This window comes from Mesoplodon bidens (assembly GCF_964165515.1).
Source record: "Mesoplodon bidens genome assembly, chromosome: 6".
Taxonomy (NCBI): domain Eukaryota; kingdom Metazoa; phylum Chordata; class Mammalia; order Artiodactyla; family Ziphiidae; genus Mesoplodon; species Mesoplodon bidens.
The window spans coordinates 43,570,605-43,596,048 of record NC_138162.1 but is presented as its reverse complement, the minus strand read 5'-3'; the positions used below and the strand labels follow the sequence as shown (position 1 = coordinate 43,596,048).

The following is a 25,444-nucleotide window of genomic DNA, read 5'->3' as shown; positions in this document are numbered from 1 at the left end:
AGATCTTTGAGCAGAAGATGCCCTTCTATCTTGGACGTTTTTTGTTTTTTTTGTTTTTTTTTTTTTTTTATGTAACAGGGGCAATGTTTATGTGGGTCCTTTTAAAATTATTTATCTTTGGTGTAATTTTGTTCCCTCAGAGCATTTACTTATTTTGCTTTATTTCTAAAATATATTTTCTAAAAATGGGTGCCCCAATACTTACCATGTATGTTGACATCTATTTTTTTTTCCTTCTTTTGGACTGGATAGAAGGAATCTGTAGATGCTGTATCTTCTCCCTCACTGGTTACTATTTTTTTTCATTTTAATTCATGTTGTTAACAGTAGAGCTACATATTTGTTTTCAGTGTCTTAATTGGAATGTTATGTATGTTAAATTTTTTGAAAAAGAAAGGGGAAAATCCATCCTAATACAACTTCCTGGAGTGCCTTTGGAACTCCAAGTGTTGCCCATCCATCCATCCATCCACCCATCCATCCATCATCCTTGAAGACCTACATTGTACAAGGTTCTTTGCTAGATGCTGTGGTGCATGTTAAGAATTACAAAGCAGGATCCAGCTGTCTTCAAAAAGAGGTCGTGATCAAGAAAAGTGAATAGACAGATACTCAGATAACTGTAGCACAGGGAAATTCCATGGTAGTAGGTTTGATAGCTTTGTGTTTATGTTACCAGGGATTTTATTGGTTACAAGTGACAGAAATTCAGATCAAACTTCTGTTAGTGACAGCTAACCTCAGAGATGATTGGATCCAAAAGCTCAAGTAACATTTTCAGGGTTCTGTCTCTCTTTATATCTCTTAGCTCTCTTTCCTCCTGTGTGCTGACTTCATACTTGGACAATATCTTTCCTTGTGCCGGAAATATTTCTTTTTTTTTTTGATTTACAATATTTTTTTCTTTATTTATTTTTATTAGTTTCTGCTTTATAACAAAGTGAATCAGTCATACATATACATCTGTTCCCACATCCCTTCCCTCATGCATCTCCCTCCCTCCCACCCTCCCCATCCCACCCCTCCAGGCGGTCACAAAGCACCGAGCTGATCTCCCTGTGCTCTGCGGCTGCTTCCCACTATCTATCTACCTTACGTTTGGTAGTGTATATATGTCCATGCCTCTCTTTCGCTTTGTCACAGCTTACCCTTCCCCCTCCCCATATCCTCAAGTCCATTCTCAAGTAGGTCTGTGTCTTTATTCCCGTTTTACCCCTAGGTTCTTCATGACATTTTTTTTTTTAAATTCCGTATATATGTGTTAGCATACGGTATTTGTCTTTCTCTTTCTGACTTACTTCACTCTGTATGACAGACTCTAGGTCTATCCACCTCATTACAAATAGCTCAGTTTCGTTTCTTTTTATGGCTGAGTAATATTCCATTGTATATATGTGCCACATCTTCTTTATCCATTCATCCGATGATGGACACTTAGGTTGTTTCCAGCTCTGGGCTACTGTGAATAGAGCTGCAATGAACATTTTGGTACATGGCTCTTTTTGAATTATGGTTTTCTCAGGGTATATGCCTAGTAGTGGGATTGCTGGGTCATATGGTAGTTCTATTTGTAGTTTTTTAAGGAACCTCCATACTGTTCTCCATAGTGGCTGTACCAATTCACATTCCCACCAGCAGTGCAAGAGTGTTCCCTTTTCTCCACACCCTCTCCAGCATTTATTGTTTCTAGATTTCTTGATGATGGCCATTCTGACTGGTGTGAGATGATATCTCATTGTAGTTTTGATTTGCATTTCTCTAATGATTAATGATGTTGAGCATTCTTTCATGTGTTTGTTGGCAGTCTGTATATCTTCTTTGGAGAAATGCCTATTTAAGTCTTCTGCCCATTTTTGGATTGGGTTGTTTGTTTTTTTGCTATTGAGCTGCATGAGCTGTTTATAAATTTTGGAGATTAATCCTTTGTCAGTTGCTTCGTTTGCAAATATTTTCTCCCATTCTGAGGGTTGTCTTTTGGTCCTGTTTATGGTTTCCTTTGCTGTGCAAAAGCTTTGAAGTTTCATTAGGTCCCATTTGTTTATCTTTGTTTTTATTTCCATTTCTCTAGGAGGTGGGTCCAAAAGGATCTTGCTGTGATTTATGTCATAGAGTGTTCTACCTATGTTTTCCTCTAAGAGTTTGATAGTTTCTGGCCTTACATTTAAGTCTTTAATCCATTTTGAGCTTATTTTTGTGTATGGTGTTAGGGAATGATCTAATCTCAAACTTTTACATGTCCCTGTCCAGTTTTCCCAGCACCACTTATTGAAGAGGCTGTCCTTTCTCCACTGTACATTCCTGCCTCCTTTATCAAAGATAAGTTGGCCATATGTGCGTGGGTTTATCTCTGGGCTTTCTATCCTGATTCACTGATCTATCTTTCTGTTTTTGTGCCAGTACCACACTGTCTTAATTACTGTAGCTTTGTAGTATAGTCTGAAGTCAGGGAGCCTGATTCCTCCAGCTCCGTTTTTCATTCTCAAGATTGCATTGGCTATTCGGGGTCTTTTGTTTTTCCAAACAAATGTTGAAATTTTTTGTTCTAGTTCTGTGAAAAATGCCAGTGGTAGTTTGATAGGGATTGCATTGAATCTGTAGATTGCTTTGGGTAGTAGAGTCATTTTCACAATATTGATTCTTCCAATCCAAGAACATGGTATATCTCTCCATCTATTTGTATCATCTTTAATTTCTTTCATCAGTGTCTTATAATTTTCTGCACACAGGTCTTTTGTCTCCTTAGGTAGGTTTATTCCTAGATATTTTATTCTTTTTGTTGCAATGGTAAATGGGAGTGTTTTCTTGATTTCATTTTCAGATTTTTCATCATTAGTGTACAGGAATGCCAGAGATTTCTGTACATTAATTTTGTATCCTGCTACTTTACCAAATTCATTGATTAGCTCTAGTAGTTTTTCAGTAGCATCTTTAGGATTCTCTATGTATAGTATCATGTCATCTGCAAACAGTGACAGCTTTACTTCTTCTTTTCCAATTTGGATTCCTTTTATTTCCTTTTCTTCTCTGATTGCTGTGGCTAAAATTTCCAAAACTATGTTGAATAAGAGTGGTGAGAGTGGGCAGCCTTGTCTTGTTCCTGATCTTAGTGGAAATGGTTTCAGTTTTTCACCATTGAGGACAATGTTGGCTGTGGGTTTGTCATATATGGCCGTTATTATGTTGAGGAAAGTTCCCTCTATGCATACTTTCTGCAGGGTTTTTATCATAAATGGGTGTTGAATTTTGTCGAAAGCTTTCTCTGCATCTATTGAGATGATCATATGGTTTTTCTCCTTCAACTTGTTAATATGGTGTATCACATTGATGGATTTGCATATATTGAAGAATCCTTGCATTCCTGGAATAAACCCCACTTGATCATGGTGTATGATCCTTTTAATGTGCTGTTCGATTCTGTTTGCTAGTATTTTGTTGAGGATTTTTGCATCTATGTTCATCAGTGATATTGGCCTGTAGTTTTCTTTCTTTGTGACATCCTTGCCTGGTTTTGCTATCAAGGTGATGGTGGCCTCGTAGAATGAGTTTGGGAGTGTTCCTTCCTCTGATATTGTTTGGAAGAGTTTGAGAAGGATGGGTGTTAGCTCTTCTCTAAATGTTTGATAGAATTCGCCTGTGAAGCCATCTGGTCCTGGGCTTTTGTTTGATGGAAGATTTTTAATCACAGTTTCAATTTCAGTGCTTGTGATTGGTCTATTCATATTTTCTATTTCTTCCTGAGTCAGTCTTGGCAGGTTGTGCATTTCTAAGAATTTGTCCATTTCTTCCAGGTTGTCCATTTTATTAGCATAGAGTTGCTTATAGTAATCTCTCATGATCTTTTGTATTTCTCCAGTGTCAGTTGTTACTTCTTGTTTTTCATTTCTAATTCTATTGATTTGAGTCTTCTCCCTTCCTTTTCTTGATGAGTCTGGCTAATGCTTTGTCAATTTTGTTTATCTTCTCAAAGAACCAGCTTTTAGTTTGGTTGATCTTTGCTATCGTTTCCTTCATTTCTTTTTCATTTATTTCTGATCTGATCTTTATGATTTCTTTCCTTCTGCTAGCTTTGGGGGTTTTTTGTTCTTCTTCCTCTAATTGCTTTAGGTGCAGGGTCAGGTTGTTTATTCGAGATGTTTCCTGTTTCTTAAGGTGGGATTGTATTGCTATAAACTTCCCCCTTAGAACTGCTTTTGCTGCGTCCCATAGGTTTCGGGTCGTCGTGTCTCCATTGTCATTTGTTTCTAGGTATTTTTTAATTTCCTCTTTGATTTCTTCAGTGATCACTTCGTTATTAAGTAGTGTATTGTTTAGCCTCCATGTGTTTGTATTTTTTACAGCTCTTTTCCTGTAATTGATGTCTAGTCTCATAGCATTGTGGTCGGAAAAGATACTTGATACAATTTCAATTTTCTTAAATTTACCAAGGCTTGATTTGTGACCCAAGATATGATCTATCCTGGAGAATGTTCCATGAGCACTTGAGAAAAATGTGTATTCTGTTGTTTTTGGATGGAATGTCCTATAAATATCAACTAAGTCCATCTTGTTTAATGTATCATTTAAAGCTTGTGTTTCCTTATTTATTTTCATTTTGGATGATCTGTCCATTGGTGAAAGTGGGGTGTTCAAGTCCCCTACTATGATTGTGTTACTGTCGATTTCCCCTTTTATGGCTGTTAGTATTTGCCTTATGTATTGAGGTGCTCCTATGTTGGGTGCATAAATATTTACAATTGTTATATCTTCCTCTTGGATCAATCCCTTGATCATTATGTAGTGCCCTTCTTTGTCTCTTCTAATAGTCCTTATTTTAAAGTCTATTTTGTCTGATATAAGAATTGCTACCCAGCTTTCTTTTGATTTCCATTTGCATGGAATATCTTTTTCTATCCCCTTACTTTCAATCTGTATGTGTCTCTAGGTCTGAAGTGGGTCTCTTGTAGACAGCATATATATGGGTCTTGTTTTTGTATCCATTCAGCCACTCTGTGTCTTTTGGTGGGAGCATTTAGTCCATTTACATTTAAGGTAATTATTGATATGTATGTTCCTATTCCCATTTCCTTAATTGCTTTGGGTTCGTTATTGTAGGTATATTCCTTCTGTTGTGTTTCTTGCCTAGAGAAGTTCCTTTAGCATTTGTTGTAAAGCTGGTTTGGTGGTGCTGAACTCTCTCAGCTTTTGCTTGTCTGTAAAGGTTTTAATTTCTCCATCAAATCTGAATGAGATCCTTGCTGGGTAGAGTAATCTTGGTTGCAGGTTTCTCTCCTTCATCACTTTAATTATGTCCTGCCACTCCCTTCTGGCTTGTAGAGTTTCTGCTGAGAGATCAGCTGTTAACCTGATGGGGATTCCCTTGTGTGTTATTTGTTGTTTTTCCCTTGCTGCTTTTAATATGATTTCTTTGTGTTTAATTTTTGACAGTTTCATTAATATGTGTCTTGGTGTATTTCTCCTTGGATTTATTCTGTATGGGACTCTCTGTGCCTCCTGGACTTGATTAACTATTTCCTTTCCCATATTGGGGAAGTTTTCAACTATAATCTCTTCAAATATTTTCTCAGTCCCTTTCTTTTTCTCTTCTTCTTCTGGAACCCCTATAATTCGAATGTTGGTGCATTTAATGTTGTCCCAGAGGTCTCTGAGACTGTCCTCTGTTCTTTTGATTCTTTTTTCTTTATTTTGCTCTGCATCAGTTATTTCCACTATTTTATCTTCCACCTCACTTATCCATTCTTCTGCCTCAGTTATTCTGCTATTGATCCCATCTAGAGTATTTTTCATTTCATTTAATGTGTTTTTAATCGATGCTTGATTCATCTTTAGTTCTTCTAGGTCCTTGTTAACTGTTTCTTGCATTTTGTCTATTCTATTTCCAAGATTATGTATCTTGGAAATAGAATCTTGGATCAGCTTTACTATCATTATTCTGAATTCTTTTTCAGGTAGACTGCCTATTACCTCTTCATTTGTTAGGTCTGGTAGGTTTTTATCTTGCTCCTTCACCTGCTGTGTGTTTTTCTGTCTTTTCATTTTGCTTATCTTACTGTGTTTGGGGTCTCCTTTTTGCAGGCTGCAGATTCGTAGTTCCCGTTGTTTTTGGTGTCTGTCCCCAGTGGCTAAGGTTGTTTCAGTAGGTTGTGTAGGCTTCCTGGTGGGGGGGACTAATGCCTGTGTTCTGGTGGTTGAGGCTCGATCTTGTCTTTCTGGTGGACAGGTCCACGTCTGGTGGTGTGTTTTGGGGTGCCTATGGCCTTATTATGTTTTTAGGTAGCCTCTCTGCTAATGGGTGGGGTTGTGTTCCTGCCTTGCTAGTTGCTTGGCATAGGGTGACCAGCACTGTAGCTTGCTGGTTGTTGACTGAAGCTGGGTGCTGGTGTTGGGATGGAGATCTCTGGGAGATTTTCGCTGCTTGATATTATGTGGAGCTGGGAGGTCTGTTGTGGACCCGTTTCCTGAAGTTGGCTCTCCCACTTCAGAGGCACAGCACTGGCTCCTGGCTGCAGCACCAAGAGCCTTTCATCCACCCGGCTCAGAATAACAGGGAGAAAAAGTGGAAAGAAAGAATTAGTAGAAGAAAGAAAGAGAGAGGGAAAGAAAGGAAGAAGGGAAGAAAGGAAGGAAGGAAGGAAGGAAGAAAGAAAGAAAGGAGGGAGGGAGGGAGGAAGGATGGAAAGAAAGAAGGAAAGAAAGGAGGGAGGGAGGGAGGAATGAAAGCAAAAGGAAGAGTGAATGGAAGAAGGGAGGGAGGGAGGAAGGAAAGAAAGAAAGAAAGACGGGAGGGAGGGAGGAAGGAAAGAAAAAGAAAGTGGAAAGAAGAAGGGTGGGAGGGAGGGAGGGAGGAAAGAAAAAGAAAGAAGGAAAGGAGCGGAGGGAGGGAGGGGGGAAGGGAAGGTAGGAAAAAAAGAAAGAGCAGGTAAAGTAAAATAGAATAAAGTATGAAATATAGTAGCGTTATTAAAATTAGAAAGTAATTATTGAAAAAAAAACGGACCGATAGAACCCTGGCACATATGGTGGAAGCAAAGCTATACAGAGAGAATCTTACACAGAAGATTACACATACACATTCACAAAAAGAGAGCAGGGGGAAAAATCAAAAATCTTGCTCTCCAAGTCCACCTCCTCAATTTGGGATAATTCGTTGTCAAAAGAGGAAAAGGGCAAGAAGTCTGAAATCTTGCTCTCTAAGTCCACCTCCTTAATTTGGAATAATTCGTTGTAAAAAGAGGAAAAGGGGGGAAAGTCTTAAATCTTGTCCTCAAAGTCCACTTCCTCAATTTGGGATGATTCGCTGTCCATTCATGCACTCCACAGACGCAGGGCACATCAAATGGACCGTGGAGCTTTAATCCGCTGCCTCCGAGGCTGCACAGAGAGATTTCCCTGTCTCTGCTCTCACAGCTCCCGGGTCTCAGCCTTAGACCTGGCCCCGCCTCTGCGCGTAGGTCGCCGGAGGGCGTCCGTTCTTCGCTCAGACAGGACGGGTTTAAAGGAGCCGCTGATTCGGGGGCTCTGGCTCACTCAGGCAGAGGGGAGGGAGGGGCGCGCAGTGTGGGGCGGGCCTGCGGCGGCAGAGGCCGGCGTGACGTTGCAGCAGCCCGTGGCGCTCCGTGCCCTTTCCCGGGAAAGCCATCCCCGGGTCTCGGGACCCCGGCAGTGGCGGGGTGCACAGGCCCCCCGGAAGGCGGGGCGGACAGTGACCCGCGCTCGCACACAGGCCTCGCGGTGGCGGCGGCGCCCGTCTCCGAGGTCCTTGCCTTACCCGCGGCTCGCGCCTGTCTCCGGCGCTTCCCCAAGCAGCCCTCTTAATGCCCTCTCCTCGCGCACCAGGAAACAAAAGGGAAAAAAGTCTCTTGCCTCTTCGGCAGCTCCAGACCCTTTCCCCGGACTCCCTCCGGGCTAGCCGTGGTGCACTAACCCCTTCAGGCTCTCTTCCTGCCGCCAGCCCCAGTCCTCTCCCTGCGCTCCGACTGAAAGCCGATACCCAAGCCTCAGCTCCCAGCCCCGCCCACCCCGGCGGCCGAGCAGACAAGCCTCTCGGGCTGGTGTGTGCCTGAGGGCACCGGTCCTCTGTGCCAGAACCTCTCCGCTTTGCCCTCCGCACCCCTGTTGCTGTGCTCTCCTCCGCTACTCCGAAGCTTTCCCCCTCCGCCACCTGCAGTCTCCGCCCGCGAAGGGGCTTGTAGTGTGTGGAAACCTTTCCTCCTTCACGGCTCCCTCCCACTGGTGCAGGTCCCGTCCCTATCCTATTGTCTCTGTTTATTCTTTTTTTCTTTTGCCCTACCCAGGTATGTGGGGAGTTTCTTGCCTTTTGGGGGGTCTGAGGTCTTCTGTCAGCGTTCAGTAGGTGTTCTGTAGGAGTTGTTCCACGTGTAGATGAATTTCTGATGTATCTGTGGGGAGGAAGGTGATCTCCGCGTCTTACTCTTCCGCCATCTTCCTCCGGGCCGATCCGGAAATATTTCTTATAGAAGCCCCGGGCCTATGTAATCTTTCAGCTATAATCCCAGAGAAAGAGAGAGACTCTGTCATGGCATTCATCTTTTAATTTTACAGAAGCTTCTCATTAGTCTAGTTGAGGTCACAGGCACATTTCTAAGCCAGTCCTCATGGTCCAGGGGATGGAACTCTCCATGCAGCCAGAGTTACCAGTTTACTCCTGTATTTGAGGGTTTGGTGAATGGGGAAGAGGAGATTTCTATAGAGAGCGCACTAGGGCAGTGTGGGGTTTGTAAAATGTGGTTCCTGAAAGGAAAAATTGGTTTTATTACTGACAAAAGCAGAACGAGGGGATCCTGGGCCAGGAAAAGAGAGAGTTGGAAGAGAGGGAGGGAGAGAGAGAAAGGGGGAGGGGAATCTTCTTCAGTGTTTCAGGAGGTAAAAGGAGGGAGTGACTGCTTCTCTTGGAATGTGAGGAAAAATGTGATTTGTCCTCTGTGTGGTGATACCAGCTTCCCTGTGGCTGTCACCATAAGGGTGAAATGCTTTTGAGAGGTAGTGGATGCATCTCCAAGTTATTTTCACCTCTATACACAGGGGATACCTTGAGTGGAGGGGCAAACTGAACTTGTTAGTTGAAAGAGTAATAAAAGTTTAAGAAAAAAATGAAACCTGGTGATCCTGTCATTGACAATGAAACCTGCTCAACCATGGTTTCTCCTCAGTCTCATTTGGCTTTGCTCCCCTTGCTGTATTTAAAATAAATGGTGGGGCTAGGTGGGTGGGGAGGGATTGCCTTGAGCAGCCTGGTGAGGTTGGATGGAAGTTACCCATTTTTTTATGGACTGCCTGCATTCTGAGTTACTAGTTTGCACTCTCTGCTTTCTTTGCAGTTACATTGCAAATCAGAAAAGATTAGAAGTCATCAACGAAGATGATATTGAAGCTTATGTGGGACTGAAAAACCTGTGAGTACTCAGGGCTTGCATACCTTATCTCAGAACTTTTTCTTATGCTCTGTTATCGTCAGAGGGACAGTCATCTGTTAGCTCTAACATACATGCAATTATGTGTTTTCTTAGGACTATTGTGGATTCCGGATTAAAATTTGTAGCTCATAAAGCATTTCTGAAAAACAGCAACTTACAGCACATGTAAGTAAAGGTTGATTTTTTTGCTTCCCAGGACCCAGCTTATTCAATATTTTCCCCCTCTGTTTATTTTTCCTTCTTTTCCAGTTCTAAACCTCCTTTTAAAAAGTTAGTATAGCTTTGACAATAGCTTAGAAGCATTAGCTTTGATTTCTGAATAGCTTTAGAGGGGTACTTAGAACAGCCTGCTTATTCCCTTTCATGAATTTCTGGGCCATTTCCATCTTGGACAGAGCAATAGGCCAACAGCAAAGAGTCTGATGTGAAAACTATGTCCTGGTACAGCGTCCTCGATTCTTTTCCTTGGAATCATGACATGTTCCCTGGAAGACATCAAACTAGTGGAATTGAAAGAAACTGACTTGGCCTTGGCCTTTTTAGGGAACTAAAAATTGCTAATGCTCTTCCTCCCCCAGTAGATCCTCTTTTGAACCTTCTTTTTCCAAAAGCTATGTGTCATGATTGATAGAAGTGGAGAAAACTCAATCATGGAACATGCCAGAGGTTTAGGCAATTGTAACAATAGCAAATGCTTCCACCGAAGTCAGGGTGATATCAACTGAAGTCAAATGGAAATATGGACAGTGAGAGCTCTTAGGTTGTTTGCTGCTAAATCTTCCTAGATGATGACACTTGGTCAATAAGGTGTGGCCTTCATGAGACGTTTCTTCATGAAACAGAGGATTACCCGTAAGCTCTGATGGGCGCCCTTCACGCCGAGTTTTCAGTAGGAACTTCTGTGGGAGGAAAGTTGCCTGCATTCATTGGCCCTTTTGTGCTTTGCAGATTCTCTGCAACAATACCTTATGTGTTTCATAGACTATGATCTACATACAGAACTCTCACCTGGTTGATCTCACTTGATTTTTCTGACAGTTGGTAGGGAGGATCTTCTTGTTTCCCCTTTCATAAGCACAAAATCAGACTCAGGTCCACAGATGGAAAGTGGCAGACTCAGGGCTCACTCCTGGCTATGTTCTTTTAGTAAGAGGACAGAAAATAAAGTGTGTTTTCCATATAATGAGAGAATCAGCCCTTCTTGTAACATTTGTCCTCTTTCTTTTTCTTGGGGAGAACTGTTCCCTGACTGATTTCCAGACCAGTTTGTAAAAGAAATCGTTCTCTTTGAGCAGATTGCCTGGACACTCTATGGAGATTTGTTGATCTTATGAAAAACCTTAATTTCATCAAGCCAGTACAATGACTTCATATTTCATAGGTGACATTAATGAGGAAGTCAATTTAAAAATAAAGTCAGTAGAATTAAGATATAAAACTTTTGGCAAAAAGGTGACAAAACTCCAAGGAACGTTATTAACACATTTCATGTAGAGGCTTTTTGGCAACATCTCCGTAGTTGGTTTGCCTGCACAAATTCTGATGTCTTGCGTAGGCCTTGCTAGCATAAACAAGAGAGAAGTTGGACACAAGAAAAAGGCAAAATACTCTAATGCAATCACTTAAGTGTAATTAATGACCTCAGTGGTTACGTTCTGGTATTTTCATTACTGCTGACTGCAGACCTGAATTACTCAACGACCATGTTTTACTGGTTATTTTACTACATCACTTCCCCTAGCGTAGTGATCTATATAGTGGGCTATGGTTAATTGTTTTAGAAATAGACCTTTTTATGACTTTGCTATGCATCTTATATTTTCCCTACTTTCCTTGTTCCAAGTTATTTATATGAAAACCAAAGCCACCTTTTGTATTTTTTTCAGGCTGACTTATGGTAGAATAATTTTAATGGTATTCTGTGTGCTGTTCATACTTACATAAAGCCAAATATTAGTCCCAGTCTCTCAAAGAGGTGTCATTTGAAAATAGGAAACCAAGGAGATGGACATATCTTATACAGCTTCTTTAAAAGCCAACAGTTGGGAAGCCCAGTTACTGATCAAACTGCAAAAATTATTGATATTTGTAGCCATTGTCAAATGGTAAGGCAGTACGAAGTCAGGCTAATATTCAGACAGTTAGAAAGAAGTTACAATGTCAGTAAGCTTCAGATATTCACGTGATGAAAGAGGCTTCCTAATCGCCAAAATAGAAATTAAATTAAGCAGTTGGCTCTAGGGAATGGCAAGGAGGAGCAAATTAAAAGACAGTTGTCTGCCTTTCCAGACCTGAGTTTCAACTTCTGCTTATGACTGAAGGCGCTGGCGTGTTCTCCCTGATTTCCACACGTAGCAAACGGCATCCTTAGTTGAACATCAGCACCATGGCTGCAAGGGAGCTGATTAAGATATGTGTATGAGAGGCTGTTTCTCTCTACCCTTGGGATATAATGATTATCTCTCTGAGTTTCTCCAATAAAATAAAAATGTACACAAGAGCATCTATTTCACTTTGGGTTTTAGGGGAATTCAGACTGGATCCTCTCTGTCACTTTCATCATTCCTCCCCTAACCTGTGCATATGTAGCATCCCATGCTGACTGTCCAGAGCCCCTAGGACTGGTCTGTGAGTTTATTTCTTGGTGCCTTTAATTCCTGCCCGGCCCCTGAGAACCCAGAAACTGTGAGAAAAGCCAGTATTTGTGTTTTCCAGGGACTTTGCAGAGGTGATAATTAGCTCCTTTGCAAAAGTTCTATAATCAAACAGTAAGAGGATTGTTGATTTTTTTTCCTTCCCTCCTCCTCCCTTTTGGCTTTTGGACCCAATAATAAGTATGGTTCATAAAACTCATCTTGTTCTTTGGCGTGTAACCCTGTTCTGGGCTGTGCTGCTAGCAGCCTGACAGGGCAGCTGCCCCAGTGCCGGCCTTGCTAGCCGACCCGGAACCTTGACAATGAGTGTGTCCTCTTTCTTTGCCTCCTCGCTCCTCTTTCTTCTTGGGAGGAAGAATAGGGTTTTTGTTTCTGTTTTTGTTTTTTTTCCTTCAGAAGGATGGGGATTTCTGATGGAGATGAAAACATTTGTGCCTCACAGGCTCTGGTGAAGACAGGCAGAGTGACTTGTCAGTGTATTATACTGCAGTGAAACCCATTCTTAATTCACGTTCCAAAAGAAAAGATTTATGTGGGCACATTTTACAACTTCCCGCTGGATTATTTTTTCATGTGGGTGAGCACTTTACACTCAGTGTGAGGAGAGAAGATGCCAGCGTAGAAGGAAGAGGGCATCCTCTTGTAGATGGGGGTTTGGATGAGAGGAAATCTCAATATAGAATTAAGCTGGGAGTGGCCGTGTGCCTTCTTGATTTATGAGATGCTAAAGTGGCATTTTCTTTATCCATCAGCTGACTAGTCTTAGTTCATGTATTAGCTCCCCCTGGTCTTTAACCCCTCTGTGAGACTGGCCAGACAGACCAGCAGACTTCAGCCCATGATTTCGTGAGACAGACGCAATAGACTAGCCTCAGTGAGGCCAGGATTGCTGTCGCCGCAGATTTCTCGTATTTACCTGACTCTCAGACCGGTGCTCACCTTCCTGAACGGGAATCAGATACTGAAAGGCTCATGGCAAACTCTTGAGGGCTCAGCTGTTTTGTAAAATTTGATGTTTGTTTTACATTCATGTGACTCATGAAACACATGTCTAGAGGACCAAGCGTTGCACACGCTTTAAATAAATTCGACCAGTAAACAAATTCACAGAGCGAGTCAGCTGCCAGGATTAAGGGTCTGAATTTCCCAGCTCAAGGTCTCATGGCACCACTGATCACTGGAAACCGAAACTCCCATTCCCTTGAATAAAACTACATATTTGGAACACATCAGTAAATTCATTATTATTTTTCAGTCACAAATAGGACATCTTTTCATTGTCTGGTTGGTCCACATCTTAAAATGATATGTTGCTAGAATATTTCCAGATAAAATCTGACATTTTTATCTGATATTTTGTTGTTATTCTCATCGTGAATTTATCTAGTTATTTGGAAGTCATATATAAGCAATCTCAGCAGAGTTTATCAATCAATAGGTGTTACCTTTCCTATTAGGATGTGTTAAATTCACTTAATATTCAGAGTTTTGTGTGTCGTGTAATTTCAAAATATTCATGATGCTTTTTAGCATTAAAGTATCTTTTCCCCTAGTGAGTTTATGGTTTAAATTTAATTTAGTTTAATTTAATTTCCCTATTAATTGTTCAGAAGATCAGATATCTCTACGAGGTATATAACTTGGCTCTGAATATGAAAAAGAAAATTTGGGGTAAAAAAGAGATTCAAAATAACCATTACGAAAACTATGCCCCCTCAACCCCACTCTCAAGCAAGAATTATAGGAGAGGCAGGGAAAACTAAGTTATTACTCTAGGTGAAAGAAAGAGATTACTGGATCTAAAGTACGGCATGAACCATGATCACATAAAATTATATTTTGAAAAAAACTCTATTTGAATACTTTATTCCTGAAATGTACACTTGTAATTCACATTTAATGTTTTTGATTCCTTTCAGCAATTTTACCAGAAATAAACTGACGGTATTGTCTAGGAAACATTTTCGTCACCTTGACTTGTCTGAGCTGTAAGTAATGATTTTGTATGGCATTTGGGGAAAAAAATTCCAAAGGAAAGTGTAATTAAGTATTTTTTAAAATAAGTGATGCTGCAGGTCTATTTTTATATCAAAATTCATGAAAAATGATTTCTTAATTTTTGGTCATTTGTTCTTTTATTCCTCCATGAAAACATGATTCAGCAGTAAAAAAAAAAAAGAAATCTCAGTAGTAATACATCATTTATAATGAGTTTAAATGTTGTTTTTACACAAAAGACTTGTTTTCTAAAGGAGGGAAAATGAGAAAAAGATGAGGGTTTTGTGTGAAAAAGGCAGCAACATGTCTCATAGCATCTGTTTGGTCCTTGTTCTGGCCAGGCCCTAATGGAAAGCAAACCCATTCGAGGAGCAAACAGCAATGGGCAAAACTCCTCAGTTTATACCCTGGTGACAGTGCCTGTGCTCCCTTAGTGAACATTGGAGGAGAGGCAGTCCTCTCCCTACCCAACCATCCTTGTGAGATTTCCTTCTAGGTCTGCCACTGCATTCAGGATTTATCCTTATCCCCAAATCCCCTTTGCTGAAAAATGATAGGGAAGATATTGAAATGTATCAATTACTGATAGCCAGCATTTCCAAGTGTGCTTAATTCTTGTGTTATCACCATGAAGCAAATATAAACTGTTGACATTCCTATGGGTCAGGTACCCAAAGAACCTTAAAGCACGGGCTCTGTGTGTCAGAGGTGGGCCCAGATGGACAAGGCCTTTGAATACCAGGCAATAGCTTTTGCTTAAACTATCTGTTGCCTGAGTTGTAGGGTCCACCCCTATTCACAAGGAAATCGTACAGATTAGAAGATGCCACTAGTAGAGCGATAACAAGTTAATAGGTAGTCATGAGAGTTACATGGTGGCAGTTCTTTTGGGAGAGACTTAATTCAGGGAGTTGAAGCACTGGCTTTCTAACACAGGGATAGGCATAAAAAACTTAAGGAAGTTATGTGCAATAAAGTAGGCTACTCAGTGTAAAAATTTTGAGCATCACTGCAGAGAATTTTCTTGATGGGTTAAAAATTAGAGTTCTGATTTCAAATTCACATGTCTCAATACCGCCCCTGAAGCATATTTAATTAATTCATTCAACAAATGTTAATTGTGTACCTGTTGCAAATCAAACTAACATGGCACTAGGCCATAGGGATATAAGGAGAACGGTATCTGTACTCCAGGACTCTGCTATCCAGGGGGAGCGGTAGAAGCCTGAACAAATTAAGTATAACATGCTCTAACAATCACTGCAAAAGGAGTTTGTACAGTGTGTGAGAGGAAGAAGCCAGCCGTCTACCTGTGACGTGTGGTCAGACGAACATTGCTGTCTTTGTAGCTCAAGATCCCTTCGCCTCTTTATCTCTTCTGTCGATTCAGTCATACCTGCTTTTAAAAAAGATTTCTTAGTTTTTCATGGACTCAGAACACCAGGAAACATCTTGGATTAGTTGGGGTTTAAACATTGTGGATATCATCTGCATGATATTCCATACCTAGTAGTCTCAACTCTTATTTTGGTGTTGGAGGGATATTTGGAGGCAATCAAGCAGACACAAATTAAACGAATCTGCCAGGACCACATTTTCTCCAAGGAAACTCCTGGAAAAGTCTCCAGGGATTCCCTGAGATTCTTAGAACCCAACCAGAAAACCACAGGAGTAAATGATGTTGCAAAGCCCAGGTCCTGTCCCCACGGAAATCTTAAGTATTGTGGTTAATGCCAGGCAGAGCCTATGTAATGATTTTAAATGGCCTCATTTAAAGGCTCATTGCCATAAATGGAAGTCATCTTAAACAGGCCACTGAGTGTTATAAATAAGCATTTAAAGATTTTTTTTTCTTGTGGTTTTTATTTTCCTCTTGACTACTTCCTCCTTGACCAATCACAGGCCACAGGAGTCCAAGCAGCATGGCTGAATGGTGACTTTCTCTTTGCAGACCCTCCCACAGTGGGCTAAGGAGCTCAGTCTGGACCTCTGTTGCACTTGCTCTCAGAAACCCTGAGCTTGGCGTGTGTGTGCGTGTGTGTGTGTGTGTGTGTGTGTGTGTGTGTGTGTGTGAAGGAGGTCTAAGAGCTCCCTTCCAGGTTCTGTCTCTCACATTCACTCCACCTTTCTTGCATCAGTCAAACTGAACTGTGGTTGCGTCATTCGGAAAGCTGGGAGTGCACCCTCCTGGCTCTCACACTTTAGTCTTAGCCTTGTATTCACTGTCTTGTTTTCAATTCAGATGAAATTGCTCTGCCCTCCACTGAAGTTCGAACTTATTAAGTGATAACACTTGAATCTCTAGCCTGGTTAGAAATAAGTATGTTAGTGTTCCTGAAAACTTAACGTTGGCTTCTTCACTTTAGATCTTCATAACTGTATAGTATCTGTGATAAATTTGTTACGGTATCTTATTTTCCCCCATCTTATGAGACATCTTTTTCTATCCTATATTATAGTTTTTTCTGTTCCTACCTTGTTTCCCTATGGGTCCGAAAGGTCTCACATCACTTTGCATCCTTTAGCCTCTACAGGGGTGTTTGCACATAGCAGAAGATCAGTAAGTATCAGGTAAATGAATGAATAATAAGTACTGTTGTGCTATAAAGATGGGTGTAACTTCCAAAGATTGCCGGCTAGAAGAAATTGATAATGCTGTTAGTGCTTCATAAACACTTCTGTAGCTGAAACTGAAAAAGAGAAGGCTGATTGGATGTCATTTTTGTTCCATGTAGGATCCTGGTGGGCAACCCATTTGCATGCTCCTGTGACATTATGTGGATCAAGACTCTTCAGGAGACTAAACCCAGTCCAGAAACTCAGGACTTGTACTGCCTCGATGAAAACAGCAAGAATATTTCCCTGGCAAACCTGCAGATACCCCATTGTGGTAATTTACTTTTAAATCAATAAGTTCTACTTGCTATTAATTATTCTAATTGCCTTGGTGTGGTAGAGAGTCTGCGAAGGTTACCACTACCTGGATTTTATATGTATGCTGTTGATGTCTCCACTGAGTTGGGCCACTTTCGTGTGCAGTGTAGAGAAATCAGCTGGGAGCAACTTTGCTGAGTGTTCTTTTCCAGTAGAATATTAATTCTGAATGGTTGACTTTAAAGTGCACAGAGAAAAAAATACACTGTTTATTCCTTTGTCTCTATGTTCGTTTGTTCATCCATCCATCTATCCACCCAAAAAGTATTGGCTGAGAGTGTGGTACTTCACTGGCCACATATATACTTGGTTGGCACCTAGGCCATGCAGAGGAAGGATCTCAGGGGGATAAAGTGTCCTGGCTCCACAAGAACATGCAGTTCAATACAGAACATTCCCTTACACTTGTCTTGTTGCCGGATGTCAGTGTATCTTGATGGGGCACCACAAATCTGCCCTTTGACTTGCTTTCCCCCATTTCTGGGTTTGCAATCTCCAGAATTTAAAAGGTCATCATATGATAAAATTATAGCTCTGTGAATGCCAGTGTGTTTACAAGAAGGGGAAATCCAAGTGTTCTGGTTAGGATTTTACCACTAAGGGCTCTTGGGACATGCCTCTGCAGTACCCACATATGCATGTTATTCCTGAGTTGAAATTTTAATCAGGCAACCAGTTAATCAGTTAACAACTAAATGTGATCTTCTCGCCTAGTGGCTGGTGACACAGCAGAAAGCCTCATAGCACCTGGTTCTTGCCCGAGAGGAATCTGTATATTAACCATAAACTTCCAGGTCTTTGTTTTCAGAGGATCCTGTTGTTTGGAGTCAATTTTTACTTAAGGAAAATATAGCTGCTGCTCATTTTTAATGAGAGTGTAATAAAGGAATGATAAGTATTTGTTTCTTCCCCTGCAGGGTCTTAGAAGACAGCAGTTACTCTTCCCACAGATTTTTGTTGTAATGAGAGCCCTTTGGTTTCATAATGGGGGAATTAAGCTTTGTTCCCTTGTCAGCTTCCCTCGACTTTCATTATTAGCCAATATTAAAAAAAAAATTTTAATATCTGTCTTTTCCTGATTGATAAGAGGATAACTGTTCTCTGTTCTGGTATAAATTTGTACCGCTGAGAGAAATTGCCCAGAGGGACAAGAAATTCAATGTTGAGTCACCTGGCTGCTTGGCCAGCTCCCAGATCCCCATGGCTGTGTGGCCACATTGTTTCAGCAACCACTGAGAGGAAAAAAGAGAAAGCATCTGACTCCTGCTCTGATTTCACAAAAGGCCTCTTAATAGACGACTGCTTTGCTCTTGCCTGAAACCAATTCTCTTTTTTTAATTTTAATTTTTGGCCATATTGTCTTGACAGCATTCCTGTAATGTACCCACCTAATGTGCTGTTGATAGACTGCTGTGACTGGAGCAGGGGAGGGGTAGGAGTGAACTGGTTCTAATTTTTCCTGACCAGTTTGTCAGTTTTCAGTGTTTTAAAATTTGTTTCCTACGAATTTGTCAATGAATTGTGTGTGTGAGAGTGAGGCTTTGAATCCACTGTCGGAGGGCATGTGTTTGATTGATTAGGATTGAGTGATTACATTTATGGTAACATTCACAATTTCAGGGTCAACAATGCTTTTCAGAAAGCAACATTAGAAAAGGTGAACTGATAGACTTATTTTTTTGTGTTCTTAAACTGTCTTGTTCTTTCTCTGCTAATTTTTATTTTCTTTCCCAGTGTTTTTTACTTATTTATAATTGCACATATACTATTGCTACATTTTGTTGCAAAAATAATTTCCTACATTTACACATAAAGCTTATCTCTACTTGTTTGTGACCATTTCAGCTCAGAAGCCATCAATCTATCATATCTTTTAAATCATTGTGTGTTATTCATGGTAGAATATATCTTCATTATGTTAAATCTTCCATATTGATGGGCATTTCCCATTTTACTACAAAAGTGTTTCAACCAGCCTCCTTATACATGACCTTTGTACATACATACAGATGCAGAGTTTCTTCTAGAGTACATAGCAGGAAGCAGAATTTTTGGTTAATATGGTTTGCACATTAAAAAGTGGTTGTACCAATTTATAGCCACCCCAGCAAAGTATACCTTGATATTAGCAAACTTCTTATTTTTTATATCTCTAAAAAATAGTATGTCATTGCTTTTTAGTTTGCATTTTCCTGGTTGCTATTGAGTATCTTCTATGTTTATTAGACATTGTGATTATTCTTCATTGAATTGCCTATTTATACCTTTTGTCTATTTTTCTACAAGGTTATTCCTTTTCCTTCCTTTTCATCCACTGACAGTGTTCTTTGTTTTATTTTTTCTTAATTGTTCGAAAGTTATAAATTATGTTTCTCTGTTTATAAATATACAGTGCCAAAATATATATATATATTTTTAAGAAGATGTTGGGGGTAGGAGTTTATTAATTTTATTTTTATTTATTTTTGTTGTGTTGGGTCTTTATTTCTGTGCGAGGGCTATCTCTAGTTGTGGCAAGAGGGGGCCACTCTTCATCACGGTGCATGGGCCTCTCACTATCGCGGCTTCTCTTGTTGCGGAGCACAGGCTCCAGACGCGCAGGCTCAGTAGTTGTGGCTCTCGGGCCCAGTTGCTCCACGGCATGTGGGATCTTCCCAGACCAGGGCTCGAACCCGTGTCCCCTGCATTAGCAGGCAGATTCTCAACCACTGCACCACCAGGGAAGCCCAGTGCCAAAATATTTACCACACATATTTAAACATATTTTCTGTAAGTATCTAGAAAGAACCCCCAACAAGATGAGAAAAGATACTTTTACTTCCCTTTACTTTCTCCTCCCTTCTCTGATTGTTGTCATCTGAGATTTTATTTTTATTTTTTATTTATTTACTTTTTAAAATTAATTAATTAAATTAATTAAATACACATAGAGCTAATTCAAGTAATGAGATTTTATTTTTAGACTGTTACTTGATGTTTTTGAGGATTTACTGTTTCTTTGCATATTGTTAATTTTTATATTCCACAACTGCCTCCTGGAGTGGTTTTTCTTTTTGCTGGAGTATATCTTCTGATATTTCTTTCAGAGAAATTAAAAAAATAAAATTCACATTCTTGCCCAGTGCAAAATCAGCCTGTATTTTTTCTTCTCATTGGAATTGGCTGAGTGTAAAATTCTGGACTCCAGATAACTTCCTCTTAGAATTTTGCAGATATTATACCACGTTCTCCGTGTGTTCATTGTTGCTGATGAGAAGCCCGAGGCCAGTCTGATGCTTATTTCTTGATAGGTAACCTATGCTTTTCTTTTTCTCTAGAAGCTTTTAGGATTTTCTTCTTATCCATGTTATTCTTAAATTTTACTACACTGTAACTAGGCATGTGTGCATGCTTAAAATTTTATTTTGTTTGACATGCAGTGAACCTTTTCAATATGAGTGTTCACATCTTCAGTTCTGGAAGAATTTTCTAATTTATTTAGATGGTTATTTACACTTCTGGCTCCTCTCTCCATACCTCTCACCCTTTCTGTAATACTTTCCATCTGCTTGTCCTTTTGTGCTGCATAATGGGAGAATTGTTTACTCACTACTTTGCCCTTCAGCTATTTCTCCAGCTACTGAGTTTTCCCTTCTGCCAATTGATTTTTAATTTCTGAAATCTCTAGTGACTTTTTTTTTTAATGACTGAAATACGCTTTTCCATACTGGGGTTCACCATATCTCTAGGGTACCTAGCATGACTGACTTTCTCCTGTAAACTTCCTGCACTCATTGCTTCTACTTGGGGGCAGCTGCAGCAGTTGTTGGATGCTGTGCCTGAGGTGGGAGGGCAAAGGTAGGATGTGGAAAGTTTATTCCTCTGGGCTTCTACTTGTTTTCTTAACCAGTGACCCTGTGGCTTAGTGGAGGGGAGGCCTCATCATGCCCTGCCATCCACCCCTAGTCTCAGGTCAGCCCAGCAGCTTCCCTGTTCTGTGTGGCACATACTCATGTGTCTGTTGGGAACTGTGCTGTTTTTCCTTCATTCAATTTCCCCACTTTCTCTTGTTCAGGAGTTTCTCATTGTTCTTATCCACCAACAGTTATACCTTCTGATTTTCCAACGTGGTTCTGGATTTTTAAAAAAATGAAACTAATTTCTAGAGATTTGAGATGAGAGGGGGAGCCTTCAGTTTGGGGCTTAGTCATGTATTAATTTTCCTCTTGATGGTTTCCCAACTTTGGTTCTTTAAGAGAAGTTAGGCAGATTGAGCAGTAAATTATGCTACGTTGTTGAATTTAAATTCTGTCTCTGAAATTCCATGTTAGAGAAGTTGGATAATATCCCCAACTCTTCAAGTTAGATGTCTTGTTTAAAACATGGATTCACGGTCAGTTGGCTTTTCTTTTAGGTCTTACCCTTAGCAAACTTTTAATATATACCTGTTGTGTTTAAGTCACAGATTCACGGAGTTCATCGTATTTCCACCTTTTTTTTTTTTATGAAGCTTGTTAGCTAACTCAAAAAATAACTCATAAGAGTATGGTCTTGTGTATTTCATCACTGTAAACCCAACAATTTGCCAGTAGCTACGGCCATTGCATTTGGTTTGCAACTGGTAATATTTTAATTTCCATAAAAAAGAGCTATTGGGATTTCATTCCTTTATAAGGTGGGCTTTCTTTAAAAAATTCCCCTTTTAGTATTTCATCATGTAAGCATTATATGATGAATAAATTCTCTACATTTTATAAGCAAAACTGTCTCCGCCATGGTGCCTGATGTATCCCTTGAACATAACAGTCACTTGATTAATGTTTGCTGAATTGATCAATTAATAAATGCATGATCCATATTATATTAATGATCAGATTGAAACAGATTTTTGATATAATGGTACAGATATTTCAGTTAAGTAAAAATAACTGAAACATTTATATTATTCTAGCCAAATTATTCCGTATTTTAGCACTTTGTAGCTCCCTTTGAAATGTCTGTCATCATTGCATTTTGAAAGAATCTCCTTTCTTCTTTTTCCTCTGCCCTTAGCGATTGAGCGAGCATGGTAGGCAGGGCTGGGAAGTTTAACTGTGCCATTCTGGATCCCATTAACAGCACAGTCAAAATGTCTCACAATATTTTTCTAACAGCCCCTCCTGCTGTGAATTACTGTAAATTTATTCATGCTGTGAAACATGTTGTGGTCTGTTTCTTCACCAGGTCCTTTTTAACCTTAGAAAAACTTTATTAATTACCAGGCAACAAAACATGTTCATGTAAAATTTCCACATTAATCAGAAAAAAAGGGGTGCTATGAGCAGTGGTTCTGAAGACAGAAACTGAATTACACAAGTGTTAATGAAGAATGGTTATTTTTCCAGACTGTGCTGATTTATCACTCCAGATAAAAGTGTTCCTGCTACTTCTTTTAGTGTTTTTCAATGACATTATTTATAACTTTGTATATTCTAAATTCTTGTACTCAATTCCTGTACATTTGGTTGATCTTCAGTAGTTAGGTTTGCAGTACAAACCTTTCAATCTTTTCCCCTGGCTGGATGGCATTATTAAAGAACAGTGTACTTTATACTTTAATTTTTTTGTACTATAATTATGATTTAAATCTCTGGAAGAGAGTTTCTTCAGGAAGTGTTAATAGTGGATGATATGCTCTGTTCTAAGCAGACAACAAATATATTTAAAAGGCAGTATTCTTTTGGGTCAAATCAAAACAATCCCTCAACCCATTTTACTGGTAACTAGCTACCGTAGAACATGCTAGCCCCACAGTGAAGATAAGATGGTAATTCAGTTGAGGGTTGAATGTAGTTACTATATAAAACACCCTTAATAGTCCCATGGATTGAAATCAGCTTTGCCTTTGGTTTCTTTATTTATAATGACAATTTCAATTTTCCACTTTTCCAACCTTCAAACTTTTAGTGTAGAGCCTCCTTACAACACATCGATAAAATATTATTTATGTTGGGAAAGTTCGGTTCACAGGTGCCCAGGAGGAGAGGCCTGTTCCCTTGAGGTAAACTGATTTTAATGATTTATTTTTAAGATTTACTTTTGGTTTCCACTATAATTTGTAGTATGCATGCCTGTTTAGCATATTTGTACATACTCCTTCTTTTGTTTTAAGCTAGGAAAATAAGATAGTAATTCTATTTTGTTAGCATTCACAGAAGATTAAAATGAAATGCTGTATTAATACTCCATGTATAAATTAGATTGGTAAAAAACATTGTTTTCCTAGCATCTTAGCTGGATTGATTTTTTTTTTTTCTGAAAAGCACATACAAAGTCTACTTTACTGCTTTGCTTACTTTTATTATAGAGTTCAGGTTTTACCCACTAAAACACAGCAAGCCACACAGTGGACCAGTGCTTTTCTTTATCTTTTTAGAAAGGCAAATAAAGCCATTTTTCTAACCTGTCAGCTGCTATTCAGATTTTTGTGTTTAGAAGTTTTGTGGTTGCTGTCACTGTCACGGCACGGCTCACACAAGCCTAGAAGCACTGTTTCCCATTTGAGCTGGGAAAGTCACTTTGCTAATTTTCTGTTATTTTTGCAACCAGGTGTAAAGCAGCCACTTCTAAATAGGTCAGGCTCATTCTGGCTGCATTCCTGGTTGTGAAATATATATGTTTAGGGGACACAAAAATGGGAAGATATGCCAAGAAGATAGAAAGTAAGTGGAGAGAAGACAGAGAGCTGACAAAAATCATAATTTACTTGAATATTTTTATACCCATGTAGTGATGATCCAATAAGAAATGAACAGAGCTCAGGCTTACTAAGATGAGGTGAAAAAGAACACAACTCAGGCCTACAGATGGATATTGAAAAATAAAACCCAAACTTGACCCATCTCGTTTATTGCAAAGCCAAGTTAATATTTCAAAAAGTTTAGAGGTTAGTTTTCCTCAATTATTAGGAAGTGAGAACGTGCATACTTTGAATTAGTGATCAAAGGGCCTAGTCAATATGGTCAACTTTCAAGAAGTGTGCACCAGTGGATAGAGCAGTGTCAGTGGCTACTGACCTGGGTATGGTTGGAAAGGACATACCAGCCAGTAGACCTCAGCAGAAAATCATCAACCATTCAGTGAAAAGGCTGACTTTCTTTAGACCAGGGCTTCCCAAACTTTAATGTGCATATGAATCACCAGCAGATCTTGTTAAAAATACTGCTTCTTTTCCAGCAGGTCTGGGTTGGAGCCTGAGAGTCCACATTCTAACAAACCCCTTGTTCCATAGACCACACTTTGAGTAGCAAGGGTTTAGACAATGGGTGTTGGACTATTCGTTGGGTTTTTGCTTGTACAACTATTATTCTTACACCTGACAGGAGCCTGAGCAATCATCTAGTCCACCAAACTTTCCCCACTCTATGTTCTGTGCAACTCTAATTCCTTGAGATGCTCTGTGTAGGAAAAAAAACCCCAAGATTAAAGAAAAAAATATAGAAAATTCTGTAACTCTGGACGTTCACTGTGCACATTACTATGTTAAAAGCTCTAAGAATTCCTGCTAGAAAAGAACCATTTAACTTCCATTGATCTTATGGTCCTCAAGGTTGTTTGAGTACATACCATTTCTTTGTGATATCATGTTATGGCTTTGTTATTTTTACTTGAAGTAATTTGACAGAATATCAGATATGCACATGTATAAATTCAGATGTAAAATATATTTAAAGCTAAATATCCATATTGATATTGGTAATAACATTAATAGCTAACGTTTATTAAGGACTTAATATGCACTAGACCTCATCTGAAATATTTTCCATATTATCTTATTAGGCATCCTAAAAGCTCTAGAAAGTAGATGTCATTAGTATCCTTATTTACAGTTGAAGAAATGAAAGCTTACCAAGCATCATGAGTAAACAACTAATGAGTAGGGGTTGGCTTTAACCCACATCTGTCTGTCTAGGGCCTTAACCAATACACTGATCAGCTGCATCCTTTACTGGGCTCTTCCATGCCTCAGAGGTGTCTGTCTGTCCGGGCAGCTTGTCTTCTCTGATCTCCAACGAGGCTTCCCAGCATGTAAAGGAGGAGAGCCCTGATACTTAAGTCAGGATCCCATTACCATAGTGCTAGAAGCTCTTGGAGACATTGCTGAGCTTTGCTCTGTACTTGTGCTGATTTCAAATCTTATTAAGCCAGGAAGTAGTGCCTGGCAAATGGTTTATCCTGCCTTGGCTATTCATGCTTCCCAATTCATTTTTATTGTGCTAATTAAACCTCAAGTGGTATTTCAAGTACAGATTGTTTTTTCCATTATTGAATCTTTGGCCAGCCTATTAATGCTGTAGAATTAACGTGAGTCAGATGCTTACTCATTTGTGGAAGACTTTACATTTAAAAGATCTAGACTTGGCCAATTTTGCACAGATTCCTTTGGAAACTGCTATGACAGGGTGATAC

The 25,444-nt window shown here is 39.7% G+C and overlaps 1 protein-coding gene across 4 annotated transcripts in view; it reads left to right on the top strand.

Moving 5' to 3' along the window:
• The window catches only part of NTRK2 (neurotrophic receptor tyrosine kinase 2), a gene marked incomplete at both ends in the record, with an annotated part of 387,120 nt that overhangs the window by 35,599 nt on the left and 326,077 nt on the right, over positions 1–25,444 (top strand). For all 4 annotated transcript variants that reach the window (XM_081236432.1, XM_081236431.1, XM_081236430.1 and 1 more), the window contains 4 exons: positions 9,336–9,410; positions 9,525–9,596; positions 14,005–14,073; positions 16,819–16,973. In XM_081236432.1, coding sequence (XP_081092558.1) covers positions 9,336–9,410; positions 9,525–9,596; positions 14,005–14,073; positions 16,819–16,973 — 371 coding nt within the window. The remainder of the gene's footprint in view (positions 1–9,335; positions 9,411–9,524; positions 9,597–14,004; positions 14,074–16,818; positions 16,974–25,444) is intronic.